This window comes from Scardinius erythrophthalmus (genome assembly GCF_964197995.2).
Source record: "Scardinius erythrophthalmus genome assembly, chromosome: 6".
NCBI lineage: Eukaryota > Metazoa > Chordata > Actinopteri > Cypriniformes > Leuciscidae > Scardinius > Scardinius erythrophthalmus.
In genome coordinates this window covers 31,501,152-31,528,767 of record NC_138226.1, presented here as the reverse complement: position 1 = coordinate 31,528,767, position 27,616 = coordinate 31,501,152, and the positions used below count along the sequence as shown (strand labels likewise).

The window sequence follows — 27,616 nt, the reverse complement described above, 5'->3', positions numbered from 1 at the left end:
AAGAATTTGCAAATTTTCTCTCAGATCTATTGGTCAATGTCGATAAAATATTAATTGTTGGAGATTTTAACATACACGTAGATAATCAAAATGATACGTTAGGGGCTGCGTTTATAGACTTATTAAACTCCTTTGGGGTTAAGCAAAACGTTACCGGACCAACTCATCGTTTTAATCATACACTCGATTTAATTATATCACATGGAACCGATCCAACCGATATAGATATCATTCCGCAAAGTGATGATGTAACTGACCATTACATGGTAACTTGCATATTACGTACCCCGGTAATATATCATGCTGCGCCGCGTTATCGATTAGGCAGAACAATCCTTCCATCCACCATAGATAATTTTTCAAATTGCTTATCGGATCTGTCTCAGCTGCTGCCTGAACCTAAACAAACAGATGAACTAGACGAACTAACCAGCACTATGAGCACCGTTCTCTCTGGAAAATGGGATATTGTTGCACCTATGAGACTAAAAAAGGTCAGAGAGAAAATTAAAGCACCATGGTACAACAATACTACTCGTGTTCTAAAGAGAGAAACCCGTAATTTAGAGCGTAAATGGAAACAAACTAATTTAGAGGTTTTTAGAATCGCTTGGAAAGACAGTACGTCACGCTATAAAAAGGCCCTAAAAGCGGCCAGGGCTGAGCATCTCCGCAAACTAATAGAAAATAACCAAAACAATCCTAGGTTCTTATTTAACACCGTGGCTAGACTAACAAATAAACAAGCGTCACCTGAACAAAATATTCCGTTACAGTTTAGTAGTAATGATTTCATGAATTTTTTCACTGAGAAAATAGAAAACATCAGATCCACAATTGTAAACGTTCAATCTTCAATCGCGCCTTATAATTCAGCCTCGATTATCACCCCGCAAGAACAATTACAGTGCTTTACAACTATAGAACAAAAAGAGTTAAATAAATTTATCATTTCCTCTAAAACAACAACATGTTTATTAGATCCCATACCAACTAAACTATTGAAAGAAGTGTTACCTATAGTGGAAGAGCCTCTCCTCAATATTATTAACTCGTCTTTATCTTTAGGTCATGTTCCAAGAACATTTAAATTGGCAGTTATAAAACCACTCATTAAGAAACCACAATTAGACCCAAATAACCTAGCAAATTATAGACCCATTTCAAATCTTCCTTTTATGTCCAAAATATTCGAAAAAGTTGTGTCTGCCCAACTGGGCTCTTTCTTGCAAGAAAATGACACCTATGAAAAGTTTCAGTCTGGGTTCAGGCCGCATCATAGCACTGAAACTGCGCTCGTTAAAATCACAAATGATTTACTCTTAGCTTCTGACCAAGGCTGTATCTCAATACTAGTTTTACTTGATCTTAGTGCTGCGTTCGATACTATAGATCACACAATACTCTTAGATCGGCTACAAAACTATACCGGTGTTCAAGGACAAGCATTAAGCTGGTTCAGATCATACCTATCTGACCGCTACCATTTTGTCTATTTAAACGGAGAAAAATCGATCATAACTCCAGTAAACTTTGGAGTGCCGCAAGGATCTGTGTTAGGCCCTCTATTATTCTCAATATATATGCTGCCACTTGGAAATATTATAAGGAAACATGGAATTAGTTTCCATTGTTATGCTGATGACACTCAACTATATATTTCATCACGGCCGGATGAAAACGCTAAATTATCCAAATTGACAGAGTGTGTTAAAGATATAAAAGATTGGATGACGCACAATTTTCTTTTATTAAATCCTGATAAGACAGAGGTAATACTTATCGGTTCAAAAAACCGCCCACAAAACCTCTCACAATACAACTTTAACATAGTAGGGTGTCCTGTTACTTTATCCTCTACAGTAAAAGACCTGGGTGTTATATTAGATTGTAACTTGTCTTTTGAAAATCATATTTCATATGTTACAAAAACAGCATTTTTTCACCTTAGAAATATTGCTAAATTACGTAACATGCTATCTGTCTCTGATGCAGAAAAGCTAGTTCATGCATTCATGACCTCGAGACTAGATTACTGTAATGCTTTATTAGCTGGTTGTCCTGCATCCTCAATAAACAAGCTACAGTTAGTCCAAAATGCCGCCGCTAGAGTTCTTACTAGATCAAGAAAGTTTGACCATATAACACCAATTTTATCATCACCACATTGGTTACCTATAAAGTTCCGTATTAATTACAAGGTATTGCTACTGACTTATAAAGCCCTAAACGGCTTAGCTCCAGTTTATTTAACGGATCTTCTATCGCCCTATAATCCATCGCGCTCTTTAAGATCACTAAATTCGAGGCTTCTGGTCATACCTAGGATATCCAGATCCACCAAAGGAGGGAGAGCATTTTCACATTTAGCACCAAAACTCTGGAATAGCCTTCCTGATACTGTTCGTTGCTCAGATTCGCTCTCCCAGTTTAAAACTAGATTAAAGACGCATCTCTTCAGCCAGGCATTCATATAATATTTTAATCTTACAGTTAAATCCGGTCTCTACTTCATAAACGCCAGAGGAGAACTGGCCCCCGACTGAGCCTGGGTTCTCCCAAGGTTTTTTTTCTCCATTGGGTCACCTAATGGAGTTTTTCGGTTCCTTGCCACTGTTGCCTTTGGCTTGCTCAGTTGGGGATACTTAATTTGATTAATCGATTCAACAGTGCTATTGATCTGCATTACCAAACGTGGATGTTTTACACCAGAAACAAACACTGATGTACTATTTTATTTAATAATGTGAAGCTGCTTTGATACAATCTGTATTGTGAAAAGCGCTATATAAATAAAGTTGACTTGACTTGACTTGACTTAAGATTAAGCCACTGTAGTCACTTGGACTATATTAACGATCTCTTTAATAACTTTTCTGGGCCAGCAAGTTTCGGTCACCTAGCAGCCTATGGAGAAGTGATCCAGCACTCAGATTTAATCAAAAATATCTTAATTTGTGTTCCGAAGATGAACGAAAGTCTTACGGGGTTGGAACAACATGAGGGTGAGTAATTACTGACAGAATTTTCATTTTTGGGTGAACTAACCCTTTAAAGTGACAGCAACCTAATACCCCTGCTGCCAAATTATGAGATAATATTTAAAATCTATATGGCAGTTCTCCCCCATGGTATTGATGTCAAAATTGTGGCCAGTGAAACTGCAGAGTCGACAGTGGCTGGTGAGCAAAAAAGCTAACGTCAAGCCATGAATTCAACAACCAGACTCACATTCATGTTTCAGATAAATCTGAATTTGCATTTCACTTTAAAATTCAAGTCACTTTTATTTATTTAATGCTGTACACAATAAATAGTGTCAGTGTACTAAAAAAAAGTGTTGCAAAATGTGCAAAGCGCAATGTAATATCATACAGCAGAAATGACGCCACAAGCATGTTTTTCCAGAGAGCCTGGGTTGACAAATATGAAGTGGAGAGAGAGACACCCTTTTAAGTGGCTGAAAGCACGATCAAACTCTGCAGAACTTTATTCCATATGCTAATGAGCTGCTTCCTCTTTCCATCCTGATGTCCAGTATCAACCGCATCAGGAAGCTTGTTAGCACAGACACATGTGACCCCGACTACAGCCTCATCAAATAACGGGAACAACACACTCACACACGCCCGTTTGCGCAAGCCGTTCATTAGCGCACTCCCATTTAGAGTGCAACACAGAGTAGCTGTAAATAGAAGACGGTGTTCATGCAGAGGTCACGTATCTCCAGGCATGAGTTTGATGAGTTTGATCATTGCACAACTACTGTATGAAACCGTGTCATCACAAATCCAGCACAGATCAGCCCACACGTCCTCCTCTACATGAAAAACTGCGCCTGAAGGAAAAAATAAATAGCATGTAGCATAGCATAGAACAGCATGCTTCAAAATAACTGTGTTCTACTGGGAAAATGACAGAAGGAGAAGCAGAGAGTGACATCACAACAGATTAAAGGTGGTTGTTTGAGGTGCAGGTGTGTGTTTTGACATCTGCTCGAGTCTGAGGAACATGGAAGACATTAGGACTTCATGTCATTGCCTGAACTAAAACCTCTGCATGAACAGCTACATATCACAGGAAAAAAAATTCCCACAGCTTTCAGCACAGAAGTCTAGACGCTTTATCTTATCATTGTTTCACGCACAGGTCAGGTGGAGGTGTGTCCGTGAATCTTTCATTACACCAGCAGAACACAGCAGTCAGTGGGTGGACTCAAACACATGATGGAAAGGGGACATTTTCACCAAAACCCCCTCAAAAAAACGGATGCAACCTGTTGCTTTTTCCCCACACACGTACACTATCGTTCAAAAGTATGGGGTCTGTAAGATTGTGTATTGAAGAAATGAATACTTTTATTTAGCGAGGACAATTTAAATCGACATTTATAATATTGATACAAGATTTCTATTTCTTTATATTCATCAATGAATCCGGGAAAAATGATTCCACAAAAATATTAAGAATCAACTGTTTTCAACATAATAATAATAATGCATGAGCAGCAAATTAGTATATTAGAATGATTTCTGAAGGATCATGTTATGCTAAAACTACTTTTTGAAATGTTGAAATAGAAAAGTTATTTTAAATGATAATATTACTGTTTTTAACTTTATTTTTAATCAAAGAAATTAAGCCATTGTGAGCAAAAGAGACTTTTGAAAACATTTTGAACGGTAGTATATTTTTGAGGAAAATGTGTGGAATGGATTTAAATACTGTAAAATGTTTTAAATGGAGTTGAGAGCACTATACTCTTATTGGTGGCTGAAAGCACAATTAAAATAGCTATAAATATTTAATACCTGAACGGTTACACTTTATTTTAAGATAACATACTGTAGTTGCATTGTACTTACTCAAAAGTAATATTAATTAACTACATGTACTTACTATAGAGTTACGGTTAGGCTTAGTTACTTGTAATTATAAATAATTTACTGTAATTATAAATAAATCACAATAGTAAGTACCTTACCAAACAAACACAACAATGAGGATGTGCAGAAATGTTTCCTGTCTTTGAAAATGGCGGTTTAAAGCGCATGCACAATATCGGACACAATATCTTATTTATATCTCAAAAACCTAGTGTTGTGACAATATTTTACTGGAGTATGGTAAATGTCAAGTATTCTCACTGATGTTTCAGTTTCAGTATAGTGCAACAGAGAAATGTTCATTGTTTCAAGAGGTTAGCGATGAAAGAGGTGCAAGGACCAAAATAAAGTTTATGCGACACTAAAAACAAAGCAAAAATGCTATTTCAAATTAGGCATTTAAAAATAGCACAAAGAAACACTTTCTGTGTGAACAGCCCCTACCAGTAAGCAGAGTTCATTTTACACAAGCTGTTTATTTGATGTGTTAACATGTATTCATCACACCACTCAACATCCAAAAAAAAAAAAGACCACATCAAAATCAAAAGATATCAGGAAGACAATAATATACATGTTCAGCAGCAATTAACAAGTCAGACAGAATTTATGACCTTCAATGCCTGTAATTGTCAGTAATTACATTGTTTTTACAAGACATGTTGGCAGTTTTAAAATAAAATAAACTGAGTCTTTATGATTAGTAAATGAGGCCTGTGTGGGTGAATGAACTGCGATGATTCATTTATTGAGTCTCGGCACGCCATTTCAGTGAAGAATGTGACGGCAGCACACGCTTTCAAGTCATGTGAACATGCATGTGTTAAAGGGATAGTGCACCTAAAAATGAAAATTTACTGTTAAAGGGATAGTTCACTTTGAAATTAAATTTTGGTATGTTTTAGCTTACCTCAAGGGCATCCAAGATGTAGGTGTTTTTGTTTCCGCAGTAGTTTCAATTTTGATATTTTTAGGTCAAACCGTTCTTGTCTGTCAGTCATTTGATGCAGGTCTATGGTCACCACCTCAAAGAGCATGCACAGAGTCCAAATTAAACAATTCCCCATCGTAAGTACACATTGATGACGAAACGAGCGGTTTGTGTGAGAAAACGAACAGTATTTATATCGTTTTTACCTCTTGTACACTTTCCGGCGATTGCGCAGACTAAGCCAGAACGCGTGCGCGCCCTCAGAACACTTGGACGTGGTTGTGTAGAGGTAAAAATGATATAAATACTGTTCGTTTTCTCACACACACCGCTCGTTTCGTGTCTTAGGCCATCAATGTGTACTTACGATGGGGAATTTTTGAACGGTTTGACTTAAAAATATCAAAATTGAAACTACTGCGGAAACAAAGACACCTACATCTTGGATGCCCTTGATGTAAGCTAAAACATACCAAAATTTAATTTCAAAGTGAACTATCGCTTTAATTTACTCATTATCAGGTCCTCCATGTAGGTGTCTTTTATTCTTCAGTTGAATAGTAAAGAAGATTTTTAGCTAAAAACGTAGTCCCTAGTGATTTATATAATGCAAGTCAATGGCGACCGTCACTTTGAGAGTTAAAAAAAACATATAGAGGCAAAACTAAATGAATACCCGTGGCTCCTGACGGTTCATTGAGGTCTTATGAAGCGCAACGATCGGTCTGTGCAAGAAACTGAACATTATTTACAACATTATTACCTGTAATTCACAGCCTCCGCAAACGGTCCTGAGCGCGTTCATGTGAGTCTGGAGAATAATGTCCCATTGACTATTAACGCATTAATGATGTCACATTAACTTCCTGTCGCATAATGACGTCTGTGCGGAGCAAACTCACGTGAGCCGACGCAGTGTTTGTTTATAACCGAGAGGAAATACGTGCATGTTCTATTGTTCATCAAAGCGGCACTTGTGCTTATACTGGATGACGCAATCTACATAAACAATTAAGATTACATTCGCTTGCACAATCTCAATTGGAAAGATTGACTTCACAGACTTTTTCACTCTTTGAGCTCATGCATATACGCTGTCATGTGACAGGAAGCTCTAAAGACCGTTTGCCGAGGCAGATCGTTTCGCTTCATAAGACCTCAGTGTATAGTCAGGAGCCACTGGTATTAGTTTTGTCCTGTCTATATATGTTTTTTTGACTCTCAAAGTGACGGTTGCCGTTGACTTGCATTTTACGAATCACCAAGCACTACGGTTTCAGCTAAAAGTCTTCTTCACTGTTCTACTGAAGCAAAAAAAGTCTTCAGCCTACATCTTGGATAGCCTGAGAGGATGAGTAAATTAACAAAAATGATTTTTTGGCCAAACTATCCCGTTAAGTAGGCAGTTTTGGAACAGAGCGTCAGTAGAAACATTCAGTTGGACATTCCTGCTGGCTTTCCAAAGTTCAACTCCTCACGCTGGTCAGATTCTATAAATTACAGCTCCACTTTCTCCTCGGAAACATCTCGGGAGTGTGGCGTAACTGGAGCCAGCGTCTGGATTCCTCAGCTGTGTGCGAGAGGCAGGGTGGCAGCGCCAGGCGTCAGTGGGTCCAGGGGACAGGAGGGGAAAACACTGTTGACATAGATGGAGCTCTTGGAAGAGGAGCGCGTGCAGTCAGGTGGACAACATTACACACTCAGCACTGCTAACATGGGCCTGGTGCAGAGCAGAGGTCAAATATGACAGGAAGTCCAGAGTAAAACCCCATCTCCCTCACGATGACTCACAAACACAGGATACACAGAAGACTACACTTTTCTGCAGTAAAAATATCCTCGTCTTTGTGTGCTGAAAACGCAAACTTCATCTGTTCTTTTGACCTCTGGACTTTGGTATTTCTGCGAGCCGTTGTTTTTCCTTTAAAGTTTCTCACAGCGCTGCGACAGTCAGGCCTGTCAGAGATCTCAAATACATTTTCATTTGTGCTCATTTGGTTAAAGAGTGATGAGTGTGTAATGGGACGGCTGAGGAATGCGGTGTGGAATTGCACTTGAGGTTCTGGTTTCTCAGGACGGAAAGAGATTTACGAGGAAGTCTTGGGTGATGGTGGTTGTGTGACTCTCTCCTTCCTTCGCTGCAGTCTCAATCCCACTCATAAGTTACAGGATGTGTGCAACTTTACAATGATGTGTTTAGAGGACACTTGGAAAATCCCAACAAACTTGATGAAAGAGTGCCAACTCTTACACAATACACGGCTCTTGAAAGCAAAACAGGTTACGTGCCTCATGTTCTATTAATACACTCCTGACCACAACAGCTGGGCACTGAGTGATATAATTACGAACATGAATGTTGTGAATGCTATTTTGTACAAATGTTACATTATTTTGTACTATATAATAATACCATATTAGGTTACACTTCATTTTAAGGTGTCCGTGTTACAGTGGAAGTATACACTTAAGTACTGTGTAAAAATAATGAACTACATGTACTTACTACAGGTTAGGAATGGGGTTTGATTTAGGGTTAGTTGCATGTAATTATGCATAATTTATAGTTATTACTACAGTAACTACATGTAATGTGTATCAAGGACACTGTAAAATACAGTGTTACCCAATAGTATATAATATTTTGTCATTTGAATATTGTATTTTAATGTTAAATCAATGCACTCACCTGCATGGATAACAAAGCATGGATAGCTATTTAGACGTGCGTGATTATGTTAATAGCTTATAGAATATGTTAAAGGGGTACTTCACCTTTGGAAAGATGAATGTGTATTTAAAATAGGTCATTTATGTAGAAGAAATGTGAAATTATTTTTGAATTTGGAGCTTTCTAGACTGAGAAAATCCAGAAAATGTATTTTTGGCTCCTGATGAAGGTCGTGTGACCGAAACGTTGTGTGAATAAAGAATACTTCTTTGCAAGTTACGATAGTGTGCGGGAATTGCTTGTCTGGCTTATGTGGATGAAAGACAATAACTCCCAGAATGCACTTGCTTCGCTGTCCTAGGAGGCCACTCCCAAGCCACGCCTACCAGTAAGAGAGCGCAGTTGAAAACAACAAGGCTAGGCTACTAGTGAGACTCCGTGACGAGTTTGCCCGGGATTTCGAGATCGCCCAAAATGTCCGGGATTCGGCTTTTGCGTTCTACAGTCGCCATTCATTATGTTTACTGTCGAGCAGGACGAGGCTGAGGCGCGCGGGAGAACGGCGCGAGGCCGGTGGCGTCATTTCTGAGACGCGCCGGTCTCGTATCTCTCACGGAGGAGCGGGAATTTTCTTAGCAATGTAAAAACGCACATCAACCGATCACTTGTTTAGCGTTCATGTAAACACTACATTCAGACTCACCAATCGGAATGAATTCAGTTAGATTGAAACAAAAGGTGTGCATGTAAACAATGAATGGCGACTGCAGAAAGCAAAAGCTGAATCCTGGACATTTTGGACAATCTCGACGGCCGGACATGTCCGGGAAAGAGAGGATGGTAACCCCAACTACTCAGCTTTCTCCACAGAACCTGTGGTGAGCCTGCTAGCTTAGCTTCCAAAGAAAGACGGCTGATACTATGTGTACATTCTGTGAGTGAGATCCCACCCTCTATGGGCGGGTTGAGAACATGCGGGACAGCTCCTCCTACTGGCTGTAGTCTTTAGCCTCTGGCCAAAAAATCCTCCGATGACGCAAAATGACGATTTTTGTGTCATTGGAGGATTTTTTCCAGACAAAAAATACATAAATCTCTCCTCTCAGGGGGATATGAGGTTGGAAAGCACAGTAATTCGAAAATACTGCAGGTTTTCTACTAATACAAAGCTTAATGCTAAATCCTGAAGTATCCCTTTAAGACAACAGACAGACTAATTTTCCATAACACTTTATGTACTTTTGTGCAAATATGGTAGAATATTGTAGACAGTTTAGTCCTGATGCATCACATAATTGTCATTCCCGTCCACATGCCAATGTCCATGGACCACAGGTTCTTGTGCAAGTTTAAGTGTCACTGCCGAGTCAAACTGCCATAATTTAAGCTGATAATAGTTAGCTATATTAGTGTTTTTCCAGCTTATCCTATTAAAACCAGCCATTGTGCAGGATGTTTTGCCACTCAGTACGGCCGAGGGGAAAAGTGACGTCAATGCATTGCCTCTATTGTGACTATGGATTTGAATGCAGTATATAGTCCATCAACAAAGCAGTGGCCCTTGTGACTGAGGGTGTATTGAGGGCAGACAGATCTCTGGTTTCGTTCGTAGAGACTGTGATAAAATCTCTCATCTCGGGTGAAAACAGAAACTGACATGTCCATGTCACAAAAAATACATTTGAAAAGATGAATTTTGCTTAATTTTAAAAGTGTATTTTTTTAAACAAATCAAACAACACAAAATTAAACTTAAATAATTAATAATAATAATAATAATAATTCGTTACATTTATATAGCGCTTTATCTGAGACCTCAAAGCGCTTTACATAGAAGGGGGGAATCTCCTCAACCACCACCGATGTGCAGCATCCACCTGGATGATGCGACGGCAGCCATATTGCGCCAGAACGCCCACCACACACCAGCTTACTGGTGGAGAGGAGACAGTGATGAAGCCAATCAGTATATGGGGATGGTTAGGAGGCCATGATGGATAGAGGCCAAGGGGCAAATTTGGCCAGGATGCCGGGGTTACACCCCTACTCTTTTTCGAACGGCATCCTGGGATTTTTAATGACCACAGAGAGTCAGGACCTCGGTTTAACGTCTCATCCGAAGGACGGGATGAATATTCGAATTCGAATACGAATTAATATTCATTTAACTAAAATTGTAATTGTGATTGTGACAATGTGTTCATGACAATTAAGCACATCTCCCCAAATTCTCACCACCACTTTTTTACATTTACATTTTACTTTTTTGTTTTTGTAATTCACAGGTTCCCATTTCCCATTATTGTCATTCAGATTTTGCTAAAAAATATTTTAGATATTTTAAATCAGCATACGTGAATGGAAGTTATGTTTTACTTTATGTTTTTATGGATGTATTTTCACTGCTTTTTAGACATTTAACTCGAGAATAAATGTTGAACTCGAGAATTAATGTTGTAATTATGTATTCTCAATGGGGATTATCATACCTGTCATTCAATTTTTTTTTACTGTATTAAAATATACTGCTATACAATTATCATTTTTTAAAAATCAGCATACATGAACATCAGTAATGTTTTACCATATTTATTTCTTTGTTTCTGTTTTTATGTACATTTTACTGGAGTTTAATCATTCCATTTTATTTCAGTTGGGATTCTAATTACTGTTCTTCAGAATTTTTTATTGTATTAAAAATATATTGTATAATACAATTATTTTTTAAATGAGCACACATGAACTTCAGCAGTTTAATTATTTTTAATTAATCCATTACAATGAATGTCAGTACAACATAAAATCATCTTATGACATATTAATACATATTTTATTACACTACAAGAATGAATGGTGATGAGAATTCGGGGTGACAATGTGCTTAGTATAAATTAAAAAAAGAATAACGTCTTTCTATTGATTTTCCAGTGACATGTAACCCAGACATGTTTTCACTACGCCTGGATGCAGAGATCGCTGCGTGTCATCAGTGACGTGACAGGTGTGGTGGGATTCACCCAATAGTGTTCTCCTAGGCACTGGACAGCATGGTGGATGTGAAAATCTGCTGAAGGATTTGAGGGATCTGCTTGGTGTCCATGGCGACAAAAGATCGTCCGGCCGGCAGAGTCCTCTGGAGCCTGGATGTCGGAGAGAAAGAGAAAAGAGCCCCCCCACATCAAACATTAGCAATGCAAATGAGCTTTTCCTATTCCTCCATAGCAGGGACAATGGCTGTCATTCATGGAGGGTCTTTGATAAGATACAGGGTCTTGGGAAAAGCCTGTTGGTTTAGAGTGACTGAAAGCAAAGTGCCGCCCATGTCCTTTCTCTTAGCTGCCGCCCCTCCCTCCTCACTAATCATTCATTACTGTCATTTAGTCCCTTTAAAAAGAAGACACATGTTCAGAGAGGACTGCTCTTTAAATCACGGAGGCCATGAAAAGACAAGCCTATATGGGACGTGTCCGACCACCACAGCGGCGCCTTCCGCATGCCTTAAAGCTCTCCTTACTCTGTGAGTCAAGACCTGCAAAATCCTTCAAAAAACACGAACAATGTGCCAAAGAGAGCTGAACATGAGCCTATAGACTCTGGTCTTTTATTTGAGAAGAGCCGTACAAATCACACAGGCCACAGCAAAGACCTGACACGGCTCCAGAAAGGGAATGTTAATTACAATTCAAACTCATTATGCTTTATAGTGCCGCCCTAAACATTTGAGTCTTTGAACTGCATTTAGCACTGAAATGGGCCTCATTTTTTTTATTTCGTTTATTGCGTTTCACCGCACGGCAGTTTTCCTGAAATGGCGCTGCCGGTTGTAATCCAGGCTTAACCTTTAACCAAGCACGCTAATGTTTAACACACAACCTGCTGCGGGACATTAACCTCACCTGTCCGCCTGGTCTCCGAGCGAGCCGATGAAGATGGCGAAGGCGTTGACCTGCGGGTCACTGGTGAGGGCTCGTGCGAACCGGTCCGGGCTGATCCCGTAGCGCTCCAGGTTGGCGTCGCTCAACACGATGACGAAATGCTCGTCGGCTTCTTCGCGCGCCAGCTCCTTTACGGCGTGTTCGGTGCCCTCCAGGGTGTAGTCTCCGCTCATGCAGAACTGAGAGTGGGCGTGCATGTTCTGGGACAGAGGCGTACAGCAGAAGAAGAGGTTGTAATGCATATTCAGATGCCCAAGAGGACAAGAAAAGGCCATATGCTAAACAGCTTGTGTTAATGCACTTCCTGGAGCGGTAAGCGCACACATAGCTCACACATCGGGAGTTGATTCTTCACAACATCTCAATAAACAACATGGAGGAAGGGTTTGAAGAATTTTTTTTTGCACAGATTCATGGGAAACTTTAGAAACTTTTTAGAAAATGTAATTTATTTTAAAGTTAAATGGGTCAATATGGAGCACTTTGAAAGTTCGACATTAAGAATTTCAACCACTTTTCAGAGTCCAAAGTCTTTGCAGTGCAATAAGTACATTATTTTACTTTTAACCTGTGTCATGATTTCTTCACTTGCAAGAGTTAAACCTTTAAGCTTTTATTTGGGTGGAAAAATGCAGTTTCTTTAAAAAAACAGGATTACAAACTCTTTCGATTTTAGTTCGCTTGACAGATGCTTGGTCAATGGATTTTGCTAAACAACATTAGAGACGAAAAAAATGGTTAGAGAGCTGTTTCATTTATTTAATTTTTTTTTTAAAGTAAGAAGAATGGCATCTACGCTAATTTTAGTGTCTTTGTTTATCCCGAGGTTTTCCCGCAGCCTGCCGGATCCAGGCCGTATCCAGATCTGACGAAGGACCTTCGCCTGGACCCGATGACAACGCAGTGCTGAAGTGCCAACTAGTCTCTCCCTATGGAGGATCCCTTTACCAGATAAAGCGTTGCGTACCTACCCTGAAGTGACAAAATAAAATAAAAGTCTGTACCAAATTTATAATGAAAGACAAGTACTTTGTTTAGGCTTGGTTTGTAGGGAATTACAAACCTGCGCACATATATTCAAACGCACATAACTATAGAACCAATTCTTAATGCGCATGTGAACGCCATCAGCATTTCTCACAGGTTCGCGTTTAAAGTCTGTGTAGAGAGAATGGCGCCGTCTTAGCGGCCCCTAATTTAACAACAAATGATCGTTGCGACGGAAGCAAATCAATCAAAACTAACTTTAGCTGGAAAATAACTTTATTAAAGAACAGCTATAAAGCCAAAACAATCTCTGTAACCTTAAATTATATGCTTATCTCTGTAAAGCTGCTTTGAAACAATCTACATTGTTAAAAGCGCTATATAAATGAGGATGACTTGACTTATATCACACAATTCTGACATAAACTCGCAATTGTGAGAAAAAAAGTCTGAATTTTGAGATAAAAAGTCGCAATTACTTTTTTTATTTTTCATTCTGTGGCGGAAACAAGCTTCCATAGGTCAGCGTACAGTGTACGTGATGTAAATTTCGTCATCAGGATGGTGTGCGCACAGACTGATTTTTCTAACTGCACATACTGGCATATGCGTCTTGATTTTAACTTTTTTGCACTCATTAGTTTGGCCATTATTTCACATTTTAAACAGAAACAACAACAGATACCTAAGTTGATGTGCGCTTGTGTGTGTGTGTGTGTGGAGGGGGGGGGGGATTAAGAGATACTTGAAAATCTAGTTTAAAAGAATGCGAATACTTTTTTATTGCTCATATTTTGTGGATAGAAATAGTGCAGACACTGGACAAAGATGAAACTGTGTCGACTACTTGTATTTTTGCACATTATAAAATGGAGTATACTTTGAAAGACTATTATTCTGCTTGTGCACGTTCAAAAGATAAGATTGTTTTCAGAGAACAAATCTTGAGTAACTTTTTGTTTTAAATGTAAAGTGTGAATTCGCCAATAGATGATCTTTTGCTGTGACAGCTATAATCAGTGTTTTAAAACACCAGGGGCTGAAATATAACTAGTAGCACTTTGCTTTGGAAATAAAGGCGATTGTTTCAGTTTTGAAAGCCCCGATCTGGCTGCAGTCGTGCGTCAGTGAATCCCAGTGACCATCCTTGCAGTCTCATGTCTGACAATTTATGCTTGACTTTCTTCCTGATGTGGTCACATAAGACAATAGGAGGAATTCTAGGAGAAACGCTGGCTACTACGTCAGCACAAGTGAATTCATAAGAGCATAGATTTCAAAACAAAAAAAGGAAATGAGGTCACACCCGCATTACAGAGGCATTACTGTACCTTCAAAACCTTCAGCCTCTCCTTGTTGTTCTTGGGCACTTTGTCACATCTGACCAGTTCTATGTCAAAACCGTCTCCGGAGTGTCCCATAATATCATACTAAAGAGGAAAAAAACAGGAAGGAGGAGAAGGGTTAGTCCACGCTGCCAAGAACATAACAAGCAGACAAACAATGCTGAATATAAACACCCGTCAAGAAAAGATTTTTACAAGTGTACCTCAATAATGTAATTCAAAACAAAAAGACAGAAGATGATGTAAATCAGCTATACTGACAAAGATGATGCTATTTTGAGTTACACGCATGAATAATCAGTCAAAGGAAGTCTCATAATAAAATCAAGTCCATTGAAGCAAGTGTCTTTGCCAACAATGCAACAGACAGTCTTAAAATACATCATATTCCATTACGTCAATGCATCTTCAGTGTACTTTCAGCAGGTCGTCTAGTCTCTGCTGCACGCAATGCCCACTGATGAATATTGGCTGAAATTGGCTGAAATGACCAGATCAGATTTGACTGGCTGACTTTTGCACACATTATCTTGGAGTCAGAGTGCAGTGGTTTTCCTCTGTCTACCATGTAAGGTTCTTGGCCAGAAAATGTGGACCAGACTCTATGCTGATTGTCAAAGGTTTGGCTAAGTGAGACTAAGGGGACACACACTAATGTGTAACCTGCAGGGTTAAAGGACAAATAATAAATATGTGTGACACCTTCCTTGAGATCACAGGTGGATGAGTTATCAGGTGCATTTTAATGTAATGCAGATTATGCAAGTGTCACAGAGGAACAGATATATGACAAGCCAGCTGGATGAGCAAACAGCTCGTTTGACAGTCAACGTGGGGCCATAAAGTCTGGCACTCCTCACACACACACTCACACACTTACCATCTCACATATCACTGTCACTTCATTCATCTTCGTCATCATCTAATACACATTTTGCACTCAAACTGAGATCTGACTAGCGCTGGGAAATATTGCTTTTAAGTAAAAAACAAACAAAAAACATTAAAAGCTGAAACCTTTTTTCAGCAAGGATGCATTAAATTGATCAGAAGTGACAGTAAATAATACAAAAGATTTCTGTTTCAAATAAATGCTGTGCTTTTGAACTTTGTTCATCAAAGAATCCTGAAAAAAAGTTTCATGGTTTCCACAAAAACATTAAGCAGCACAACTGTTTTCAACATTGATAATAATAATAAATGTTTCTTGAGCAGCAAGTCATCATATTAGAACGATTTCTGAAGTATCATGTGACACTGAAGACTGGAGTAATGATGTTGAAAATGCAGCTTTGCATCACAAGAATACATTTGTAAAATATATTCATATGATAGAATATACTGTTATTTTAAATTGTAATAATATTACCACTTTTTAATGTATTTTGATCAAATAAATGCAGCCTTGGTGAAGAGACTTCTTTCAAAAACATAAAAAACTGAATCTTACCAAGCCCAAACTTTTCAATGGTAGAGCATTTTGATATGTTTAGTGCACCTTGAACCTTTTCAACCACACAACCATTGTAGCCAAATAAAGTGAACATACAGTGGGGAGAACAAGTATTTGATACACTGCCGATTTTGCAGGTTTTCCTACTTACAAAGCATGTAGAGGTCTGTCATTTTTATCATAGGTACTCTTCAACTGTGAGAGACAGAATCTAAAACAAAAATCCAGAAAATCACATTGTATGATTTTTTAAATAATTAATTTGCATTTTATTGCATGTCATTAGTATTTGATCACCTACCAACCAGTAAGAATTCCGGCTCACAGACCTGTTAGTTTTTATTTAAGAAGCCCTCCTGTTCTCCACTCATTACCTGTGTTAACTGCACCTGTTTGAACTTGTTACCTGTATAAAAGACACCTGTCCACACACTCAATCAAACTTGACTCCAACCTCTCCACAATGGCCAAGACCAGAGAGCTGTGTAAGGACATCAGGGATAAAATTGTAGACCTGCACAAGGCTGGGATGGGCTACAGGACAATAGGCAAGCAGCTTGGTGAGAAGGCAACAACTGTTGGAGCAATTATTAGAAAATGGAAGAAGTTCAAGATGATGGTCAATCTCCCTCGGTCTGGGGCACCATGCAAGATCTCACCTCGTGGGGCATCAATGATCATGAGGAAGGTGAGGGATCAGCCCAGAACTACACGGCAGGACCTGGTCAATGACCTGAAGAGAGCTGGGACCACAGTCTCAAAGAAAACCATTATAACACACTACGCCGTCATGGTTTAAAATCCTGCAGCGCATGCAAGGTCCCCCTGCTCAAGCCAGCGCATGTCCAGGCCCGTCTGAAGTTTGCCAATGACCATCTGGATGATCCAGAGGAGGAATGGGAGAAGGTCATGTGGTCTGATGAGACAAAAATAGAGCTTTTTGGTCTAAACTCCACTTGCCGTGTTTGGAGGAAGAAGAAATATGAGTACAACCCCAAGAACACCATCCCAACCGTGAAGCATGGAGGTGGAGACATCATTCTTTGGGGATGCTTTTCTGCAAAGGGGACAGGACGACTGCACCGTATTGAGGGGAGGATGGATGGGGCCATGTATCGCGAGATCTTGGCCAACAACCTCCTTCCCTCAGTAAGAGCATTGAAGATGGGTCGTGGCTGGGTCTTCCAGCATGACAATGACCCGAAACACACAGCCAAGGCAACTAAGGAGTGGCTCCGTAAGAAGCATCTCAAGGTCCTGGAGTGGCCTAGCCAGTCTCCAGACCTGAACCCAATAGAAAATCTTTGAAGGGAGCTGAAAGTCTGTATTGCCCAGTCCCCCGAAACCTGAAGGATCTGGAGAAGGTCTGTATGGAGGAGTGGGCCAAATTCCCTGCTGCAGTGTGTGCAAACCTGGTCAAGAACTACAGGAAACGTATGATCTCTGTAATTGCAAACAAAGGTTTCTGTACCAAATAATAACTTCTGCTTTTCTGATGTATCAAATACTTATGTCATGCAATAAATTGCAAATTACTTAAAGGTCCCGTTGCATGCGATTCCATGTTTCAAACTTTAGTTAGTGTGTAATGTTGCTGTTAGAGTATAAATAATATCTGTAAAATTATAAAGCTCAAAGTTCAATGCCAAGCGAGATATTTTATTTAACAGAAGTTGACTACAAAAAACGGCTCGATTGGACTACACCCCTCTACATCCTGCATTAGTGACATCACCAGAACCGTTTCTTGACTAACCTCCGCCCACAGGAATGCTCCCTCAACTCTACTGGCTACTTGCGCACTTCTTATAACTTAGCCTACTGTGTTTACTCAGCTCTTACGGTGATTTTCTGAAGTAAATCTGACGCTTCATCTTTTGTGTGATGTACAATAAACTTTATTAAACTCATCAGTACATGTTTGATCATCATTCAGACAGCAGACTTGTAGGTTATTAATAAATAATGGATACATAGCCTACAAGCAGATGACAAATACGTTATAATAACCGTAATTAAACTACTAAACCATACCTGTTTCATCTCTATACAGCACTCTGTCTCTGTAGGCATTATTGTCCGACTCGAAATGAACGCCATTACTGAGAGTTTCTGATATTATCATCATTCCGTGAGATGAATTTTTCCTGACAGACTGAGCACGAGCTCATGAAGCTCTGCCCCCTGTGTCGTCCAGCAGCACCTCATTTGCATTTAAAGGGGACACACTGAAACGGCTCGTTTTTCTGAGCCCCAAAAAATGTCAATTTAAACATGCTGTAAAAAATGATCTGTTGGGTATTTTGAGCTCAAACTTCACATACACACTCTGGGGACATCAGAGACTTATTTTACATCTTGTGAAAAGGGGCATAGAACGGGACCTTTAAAAATCATACAATGTGATTTTTTGGATTCCGTCACTCACAGTTGAAGAGTACCTATGATAAAAATGACAGACTTCTACATGCTTTGTAAGTGGGAAAACCTGCAAAATCGGCAGTGTATGAAATACTTTTTCTCCCCACTGAATATTCAATCAATATTCGATCAAGTAAACTGCTGAATCACTATTGAATAGATTCATTAATACAGCCAATTCTAAAGAACTGACTCACAAAAATTAACTGATTCAGAGACGCCATGAAAACAACTCTTTCCAAATGCTGTTATATTCCAAATACACAACTTGCACTTGTTTTTATTCAACTTAATGAAAAAATAAATGTGTGATAAAATCATCACTACAGGTCAACTTTACATTGCCAAAAAAACGAATAAAATATATTGCTGTATATTTAAGCAATGTCAATATGTAAGCAATGCACTGATAGAAACTGTGAAATGTTTCCTTGCAAGTCCAACTAAATTAGTGCACCAGATCCAGCTGTTTTACAAATCTCACATATTAATATGGTCCAGCCTCAGACCTGACCTCACACATTCAAAGTGTTAATGCACATTAGAGCAGAACGGGATAATGTGAGGCATTGACACCCTTCCGCTGCTTTCCTCCCCCAAACTCCCCAAAATGGAGATAACAGATCATCTTTTGTGAGCGGCTCCCGACAAGGGCCGTGATTCACATCTGCCAGCAGCTCAGATGAACAGAGACAGAGAGATGGACAGAGGAAAAAGAGCAACATCAAGTGAAAGAGGGAGATGAGCTGGAACCACTAATCAACCTAAACCAGCATGACTTTCTCTATGGCAACCGAGCATGTGGCAGCTTCTTGAGGATCCTACATCATCCTCACTGCCATGGCAACCTCCATAACAGTGTGTCAGCATGTGCGGCGGGGAGATCCCTGTTACTCAGAGCGGTTTCCATGGTGCGTTGCCTAGAGCGGGTTTACTGTAAACAGATTTTGCTATTTTTATTGAGTTACGAAAGTGTTTGTGGTGAAAAGATTGAGATACATCAACGTTTAGAGACTTTATTTGAACTCTGTGGTCCAACTTATACCAAGAGGAGAAAATTAATCCAATAATAAGATTTTTATACTGTGAATACTGTTCTTTTGAACTTTTTATTCATTTAAGAATCCTGACATTTTTTTAGCATGGTTTCCAAAAAAATATGAAGCAGCACAGCTGTTTTTAACATTGATAATTAAAAACATATATATTCTTGAGCAGCAAATCATCATATCAGAATGATTTCTGAAGGATCATGTGACACTGAAGACTGGAGTAATGATGCTGAAAATTCTACTTTGCATCACAGGAAAAAATTACATTTTAAAATATATTACAATAAAAAACAGTTTTTGAATTTTAATATATTCACAATATATTTCACAATTATACTGTTTTTACAGTATTTTTGATCAAATAAATGCAGCCTTGGTGAGCATAAGAGACTTCTTTCCCAAACATTAAAAAATATTAGCGACCTCAAACATTAATTTTACAACGTTAATTTTAAATTAACAACGTTAATTTTATGATCAACTGCTTTGCCAGCCATTTTGGATGTTTCTTTTCTCTTTCCCACAAGTTGGAAAAATGCATTATGAAATTGCCTTTTCCATGTGATGGTACCTAAGAATTTGGTCAAAAGAAGGAAACTTACGCTGCCTACTTTAGAACAGTGTTAAAATGCTGCCTACACAGAGCGGATGGGAGATTGTCAAATCTCACCTTAAACTTGTGCTCGTAGCTCTCCAGAGCCTCCATCACCATACACACGGCCTCCATGGAGCGCTCCAGACGCCCGTCGACGCCATTAAAGCGATACATGCTGCCAGAGACGTCCGCTAGCAGACGCAAGCGCTTCGGCTTCTGCTGAGGAGACCCCAACTGCAGCCAGACCAAAGGAAAAACACACAAATCATCCACACATCCAGTCTCAAATGACCAGACAGATATTTAATTAGGAAAATCATTTAATGCAGCTACTATGTGGTTGCTTTAATTGCAGCGTTCTGTTTGCCCAGACTCCTCTTCTGAAAGCCTTCATGGTCAGTGAGGTTTTTAATGGATGTTACAGGAGCCTCATAATTTATCAAGGCACCACTCAGTAACGTTATTACAATAAATTCAGAAAGATTTTAAATATGCGCTTATGGGAAACAGTGTGACCTGAGACTTGCTGTGAGTGTCTGCTAAACTGGAATGCAACGATACCAGTAGAAGGAACAATATGAATAGGATTTTTTTTTTGTTAAACATCAGGAAATCTAACAAGAATGCTACACCTTAAAGTTATAGATTGCCTAAAAACAAAATTCAGACATTATTTATTTACTTTGTGTCCTTCCAAACCAGTATGTTGTTATTTTGCAAAATGAGTAATTTTGAAGAATGTACCCACTCCTCTTTTCATAGGGACCAACATAGGGACAGAAAACAAGTGTTGTTTCATTTCATATTTCAAAATTTGTTTTATGTTTGTATTGTGAATTATGTTCTCATCTGAATTCTTGAAGAGGCACTGCCTCCCTTGCTTCCTCGGAAAAAAACTCACATCTTATAGTCGTGACATGACAAAAGTAGCGACAGATCTTTTCTTCCGCACTGAGATGTAAATCCAAGTGAAACGGATAATAGGTAAAGAAAAAATGTGTGTGGAACTTGGTTCTATCCATCAATTGTTGATTGGATGGAGGCAAATCTGAATGCGACCTTGCAGTGAATTGTAATAAAGGGGTGGGGTTTAAGGGGATAAAAAGTTAAAAAGTATACATCCCCAGAGAGAAGTCGGTCGTCTCACTAGAAGATCCAGTGATGATATTTAGATTAAGAATTTAAGCCCTTATACAGTTCAAGCGAAATCAAAGAACAAACTGACATGGCATCATCTATAACAAAATCAGGCCAAAAGAATGTTTGTTTCAGGAGTTGGAAACAGCTTTCCAGAAAAGTTTGCTCTGGCTGCTAAACACAATATTATTGTTAAGTGCTGATTATGTAATAGGTGGGTGTGGCTCTGGGGCTCCGCCTTCTTTGACATGTTACAGTTATGGTGTGGACTCTGCTGTTCTTAAAATGATTTTTAGAACGATATCTTCATCGTTATAGTTATCGGCTTTGGTGTGAACGGCCCTTAATACTGTAAAGCTGCTTGCAGTAAAGCTATCTATTTTATTGTGTGCTTATTTTGTTAATGAGAGGAAAGTGCTTGGCACATACAATATTTACATATTCATTTAAATGCTGCGCTCAGCAGCGTGGATGGCGTCAGGATGTTCATTAACAGTATACCGCTAAAAAAGGTATTTCAAACTTCTTTTTATTTTTAAGAAAAGAACAAAAAAGAACTTCACTGTGAGTATATCAGAGCTTTTAAATTACAAGGTCAATTTAAAAAAATAAAATAAAATAAAAAAATAGATAGGGTGAATTTACATATCATGCTGACCACAAGATATATGTTAGAAACAGACCAAAATAGAAGTAGTTATTTGCTTTGTGAATTTGTTTTGATATGTGTTTGTTTGAGCAGTCAAAGCCCTGTAGGTGTTTGCCACTATTGTTTAGTAAATGTGAGCTCTCACCTCTGGCTCCAGCTCTCCTCTGCGTTTATAAATGGCCTTCTCTCCTGTTAGGCCGTCAATGATCTTAGCATCGTCCAGCTCGCCCAGAGCCTGATTCCTCAGCCACTGCCTCTCCTTCCCTTTAGCCTGAAACACAAACACCATTTACATCTTTCAAATCAATCTAACTCAAATAATCTTCTGGTTATAAGCAGACATCTACCAAAATTTAGTGAGGTTCAGCACAAGCTCTACGCTTTAAATGAAATAAAAACAATTAACGATGACTAATAAAAGTTGCATGCTGCATCTCAGTCGTGACCATGACCCCCAGCGGGTCCTTGACCTCCTCTGCTTCAAACATGGATCAAACATCAACAAACACCCATAGAAGCACTTCCACATGTGGCTCTCATTATATGAGCGAGCATGTCAGATCTCCACGAAGAACAATGACCCAACACATATGAACACAAGCATGTACAAAGACAGACATGCAAGTACACTCAAGTAGGCACATTCACAGACACACACATGACATCACCCATTATTGTTAGGTAATAATGAATGCATCACATACGCCCTTGCGAGAGTTTCAGACAGAAGTGTAAAGTTACACTGTAATAAAGAGTCATGAGCTGAAGAAACAGCACAGAGGATGACGGCATTCCAGGGATTTACTCAAAGGATGAGATCACCTCTTCTATTCTGTGTCATATCTCAAGTCTGTGTGAAAAAGAGCTCTAATGCTCCATTTCCACGCAAATGCTGCCAGTAATTCCACTGACTTTAGACCTGAATGATGACAGAACTGACTTTGTTACAACACAACCTGCCCACAACAAACACAATGCTTTTATTTATGGCAGGGATTCCCAAACTTTTTTGTCAGCCGAACCCTATAAACCTAAAACATTCACTTGAAGTATCAGACTTTAAGTTCATATTTTAATAATTTAACAACAGCAGCAGCAGCAACAAGCAGCACCAGGTAAACATATAAAAATGTCATATTTTAAGTTTTTTATATTGATTTTTTATATATTTTATATTGCTTTTATTATTATTATTATTACATTTTTCTTATCTAATAAATGATCAGCATTTCAACAATTCACAAAACTCCTGAGTTCTGCAGTTTTCCCATGAACTTCCAGGGGTTCGCAAACCCCAGTTTGGAAATTCTATACTATTTATAATAAATAATAATAATAATAATAATAATAAAAAAATACTCTAACATCAATATAACATTTTTCAATATAAAAATGCATTATTTAGGCATAATAGTGTACATCATGAAAATTTTATATTAATTATGACACATGCTAAAGATTGCACTTAACAGTGTAAATAGCTTTAAGTGAGTGCTAGACAACAGAATTGTATATCTAAATGTAAAAATAGTGGAAATTAGCATGAAAATTAAGTTCTCAATATCAGCTGATATGGTACCGATATACTCGTTTTAAACTTAAAGACCACCCTGTGGTGAAAATGTCAGCGTGGTGTTTTTAATATGCTTTAAGACAAACCATGTACAAATTCATAAGTCAACACCATTGCTGAGTATTTTCTCCTTAAAACTGTATTTTCTCAAAAAAATTGATCTGTCTTGAAATCGCTGGTGTTTCTTATGACAAACTACCTTGTAACCAATCACAACTACGTGCCGGCGGGCTTTAGCATATCATTAGCATATCACTCTGATGCAGCGGAGTCTCAAGAAAAGCCAGATTAACCAGAAATATTTTTCTGTTGATGTGAAAAATTGGGTACATTTAGCAATACATCAGGTGAATTGTATATTACGATGTTATGATGAACTATATGCCTTTCAAAGCGTTTGTTCAAAGCGTTTCCAAGGATGCAGATTTTTAGAAGGCATCTGTTCAAATTGTCTGACTCTAAGATGGCGAACGGGAACATGTTTGTGTAACATTAGCAACACATTATTAGCTCTTTGACAACGTAGTCAAGCAAAAGGCTAATCATATAAATTACTGTTATGTGTCCGACATTGTAGAAAGCGATACATAAAACTAATTACCATTCTGATACATCCACTTGTAGACGAGCCTGTATGAGTGAGTGGAGGCGGGGCAAATTTGCATATTCATGACTCCACGTATACCAAATGAAGCAATGGTGTAGAGTTAGATTCAAGCTATTTTAAGGCATGAATAATTTTTTTTCCATAGGAAAATCATTTAAATATGCCTTTTTGGTGATCAAGGATGGGATTGAATGGATACAATTATTGACTACAGGGGGACTTTAACTAAAACACTTTTTTTGTATTATTTATAAAAGGTTCTGAAAAACACCTAACCATAAGTATATGCAATATAGGGATGTTTGCTTTTGCAAACACCATTAATAAATGTCCTCAAGCTACTATAACAGGCTCACAGAGCATGTGTACGAGTCCTGAGAATAAATGAGTGTATATACCACAAACTACAGGACAACCTGCTGTGAACACTTATCTGTCAGGTAGGTGTGCGGATTAGCATGTGTTCAACATGTTTGGGAGAGTCAGTTGTGGAAAACCATATGCGTAGTGATTACAGAGTAAAAGCAAAGGCCCAAATTTGCTGTTTTGCTCTCTTTTTACAGTTCTCATATACCACATTCCTTTGAAAACAGATGAGTTGTTTTTGTTTATGTTTTTTAACGTAAAACTTAATGAATCAGGACAAGCGTTCACCAATACAACATTCAGAAGTTCAGACAAACTTAACTAGTCTCTCTTAAAAACGGTAAAAATGTATATATATATTTATGTATTCATTTAATTTAGTTTAGCAGTCAATATGTGTCCAGCAAACATGTGACCCTCAATAGAGTTTAAAAAAGTCCTCCTAAAATGTGCCTGTGTATGATTTGTTCATAAACCTTGAATTTAAATTTAATAAATTTTTTATTAGAGTGGGTAGAATAGGAAAATCCCTAATTTTTCAATTCCCCCTAAAATGTACCTATCTATTATTTTATTTTATTATTACTGAATAGAAAAGAAAAAGCAGTCCATAAGTGTCCAGCAAGATGTATCTCATGAGGTTGGTTTAAGACTTTATTATTATTATTATTATTATTATTATTATTATTTTCAACATCTTGGAAAAATAGTGAAGAAAGATTAAATGTTTCCAAACTTCTGACTGTTAGTGTATGTGTCGACATTTTTACAGGAGCAAATGAATAGGCAGTGGTCAAATTACTATCTGGAAAGATCCCAAGCGGAGAACAGAGGCTCAGGGTGAGGTGGAGGTTAACTTCTTCTCAGGACAGGACTAGTACAGAATGATGCCAGTGCGCTCATCGGGACCACACACATGCCAATGTGGCTGCCAGCCTTCTTCACAACGCTATTGTAGGTGAAAGCAGATAGCGCTGATTTAGAGGACATGACTGTGAAAGACAGACAGAGATAATCCTTGTCACCATGTTTTCACATAAACACATCTGTCTTTGGGCAGAGCTCCTCGCACGGGCTGCCAAAGAGGAACCTGATCCTCCCTGTGGCTGGAGCCGGTCCTTCGTTCACACAGCACAGGGAATCCCCAGGAGCAGATACAGATCTCAGATCAGACCGAGCCGCCGCTTGTTTAGTTGAATGTAGACAGCGAAAACTAGCTGGTCTTCAATCAGCATTTTCTGAGAAACTCCACCCGAGTCCTAGCGCTCCGTCCACCCACACCCAAACAAAAAAGATCAGACGCACAACCGGACATCCTTCCATACAGAGTGACGAGCGCCTGGGTCCATATCGACAGACCAATCAGGAGGGCAGGACGCCTAATAATAATAACAACGCATGTTCTTTTGGACTCACAGGATGGCCCTCTCGTGAGTTGGCTGAAATGCTAAAGGAAAACTGTAGGTGTGGTTACGTGCGTGTCCATGTGTGCACGTGCACACTAGAGCTTGCACGAATACTCACTGCAACTAATAGTTGACTATTCAACAGGCCAATTTCAACCTCATCAGTTCAACCTCAGTTCAGACTCAATGTATCAACTATAATAGTGGCACAGCTAATCGAAGATCAGCCGCTTTCAATCTGCAGAGTGGGAATAAGTGGGTCACGCAATGGCGGTATGTTTATGTCATGTCAAAAATATATAAAAAATTGTGAATATTAAAATATAAATAGCCTAATTTGTATTTATATATTTTTGACATGACACAGATCACAGTTTCCTGCACGACTTTTCAGAGGTTCTTTGCGGGAAAAAAACATACAACGCAACCTATGTAGTCCGATTCACAAATAAATTACTCTTATGAGATGGTTCTTTTAGAATATTTAGCATCTACTAAATCTTTTGCTGAATGAGCTGAACAAATCTGTCAAGCTGACTTTGTCAGACTTTGTCACTGCATGCCATCAGTGGCATTTTCACGGATGTTATTCCATGTTGTAGACACCGAATCAGTTTTCTTGCCGCTGAAAACAAACATTTTGGAAGGAAAGACTAAATATAAGTGGAATCAGTACATAAAATGCTTAATATTAAAGATGAACAGTGCTATTTGCCATCACAGCTATTCCCCTGCAGCGAAAGCACAAGTGCCAGTCTATCTGGGTTCACTCCACCACAGGATGTAGTGACGGATCACGTGCGCTACACTGACTTCACTCCTATTGGTTGTCGCTCCCGAAAGTCGCTCTTCATTTTTGCATAAAGCTAAACATATCTCAACTTTGTCGTGGCGCTGGAAACACCTACATCCTGTCGCCAAATATCACTGTCCCTTGTGTCGCCGGAAATTGCCAGCTCTCTATTGCAATGAATGGGATCGTGTCGCTTTGTCGCTCCGTGTCGCTGGTAGTGTGAACGGGGCTTCAGACGCAGAGCTGCTACTGAGTTCCATTTAAGCACGTTTTACAATACTTTGCATTGCATTGGCACTTGCTGTGCCACCAAGAAAGAAAATAGAAATACACTATCACTATCAATGTATGTTAATACATAGCATACACTACCATTTAAAATATGTCTTCTTAAATAAGACACATTAAATTGTTCAAAAGTGATAGTAAAGTGATAGTTTTTATTTTTTGTAAAAAATTTCTGTTTTAAGTAAAAGCAGCCTTAGTGAGCATAAGAGACTTCTTTTAAAAACATTAAAACTATTTATTGACCCCAAACTTTTGAGTAGTCATATAAGTACGGTGGCCCAGTAGTGCACAACACAACGACATTTAAAAAGCAAACATAAGTTCACAACACAACGAAATAAAGCCACAACACAACGGAAATAAGCCACAACACAACGGAAATAAGCCACAACACAACGGAAAATCTACAACACAACGAAATAAAGCCACAACACAACGGAAATAAGCCACAACACAACGGAAAATCTACAACACAACGAAATAAAGCCACAACAAAACGGAAATGCTCCCGACCACTAGA

The 27,616-nt window shown here is 38.7% G+C and overlaps 1 protein-coding gene across 2 annotated transcripts in view; it reads right to left on the bottom strand.

The window, feature by feature from the left end:
- Window positions 1–27,616, bottom strand: part of vwa8 (von Willebrand factor A domain containing 8) — a 121,970-nt gene that overhangs the window by 4,233 nt on the left and 90,121 nt on the right. Inside the window, exons 41-45 of one of the 2 annotated variants that reach the window (XM_081368942.1) lie at window positions 22,209–22,334; window positions 20,353–20,511; window positions 14,742–14,840; window positions 12,385–12,623; window positions 11,506–11,628 (exon numbers count right to left, since the gene is read on the bottom strand). In XM_081368942.1, coding sequence (XP_081225068.1) covers window positions 11,520–11,628; window positions 12,385–12,623; window positions 14,742–14,840; window positions 20,353–20,511; window positions 22,209–22,334 — 732 coding nt within the window. In that variant the 3' untranslated portion in view covers window positions 11,506–11,519. Of the gene's footprint in view, window positions 1–9,755; window positions 11,629–12,384; window positions 12,624–14,741; window positions 14,841–20,352; window positions 20,512–22,208; window positions 22,335–27,616 lie in introns of those variants that run through there. The other variant, XM_081368941.1, reaches the window with a different exon arrangement.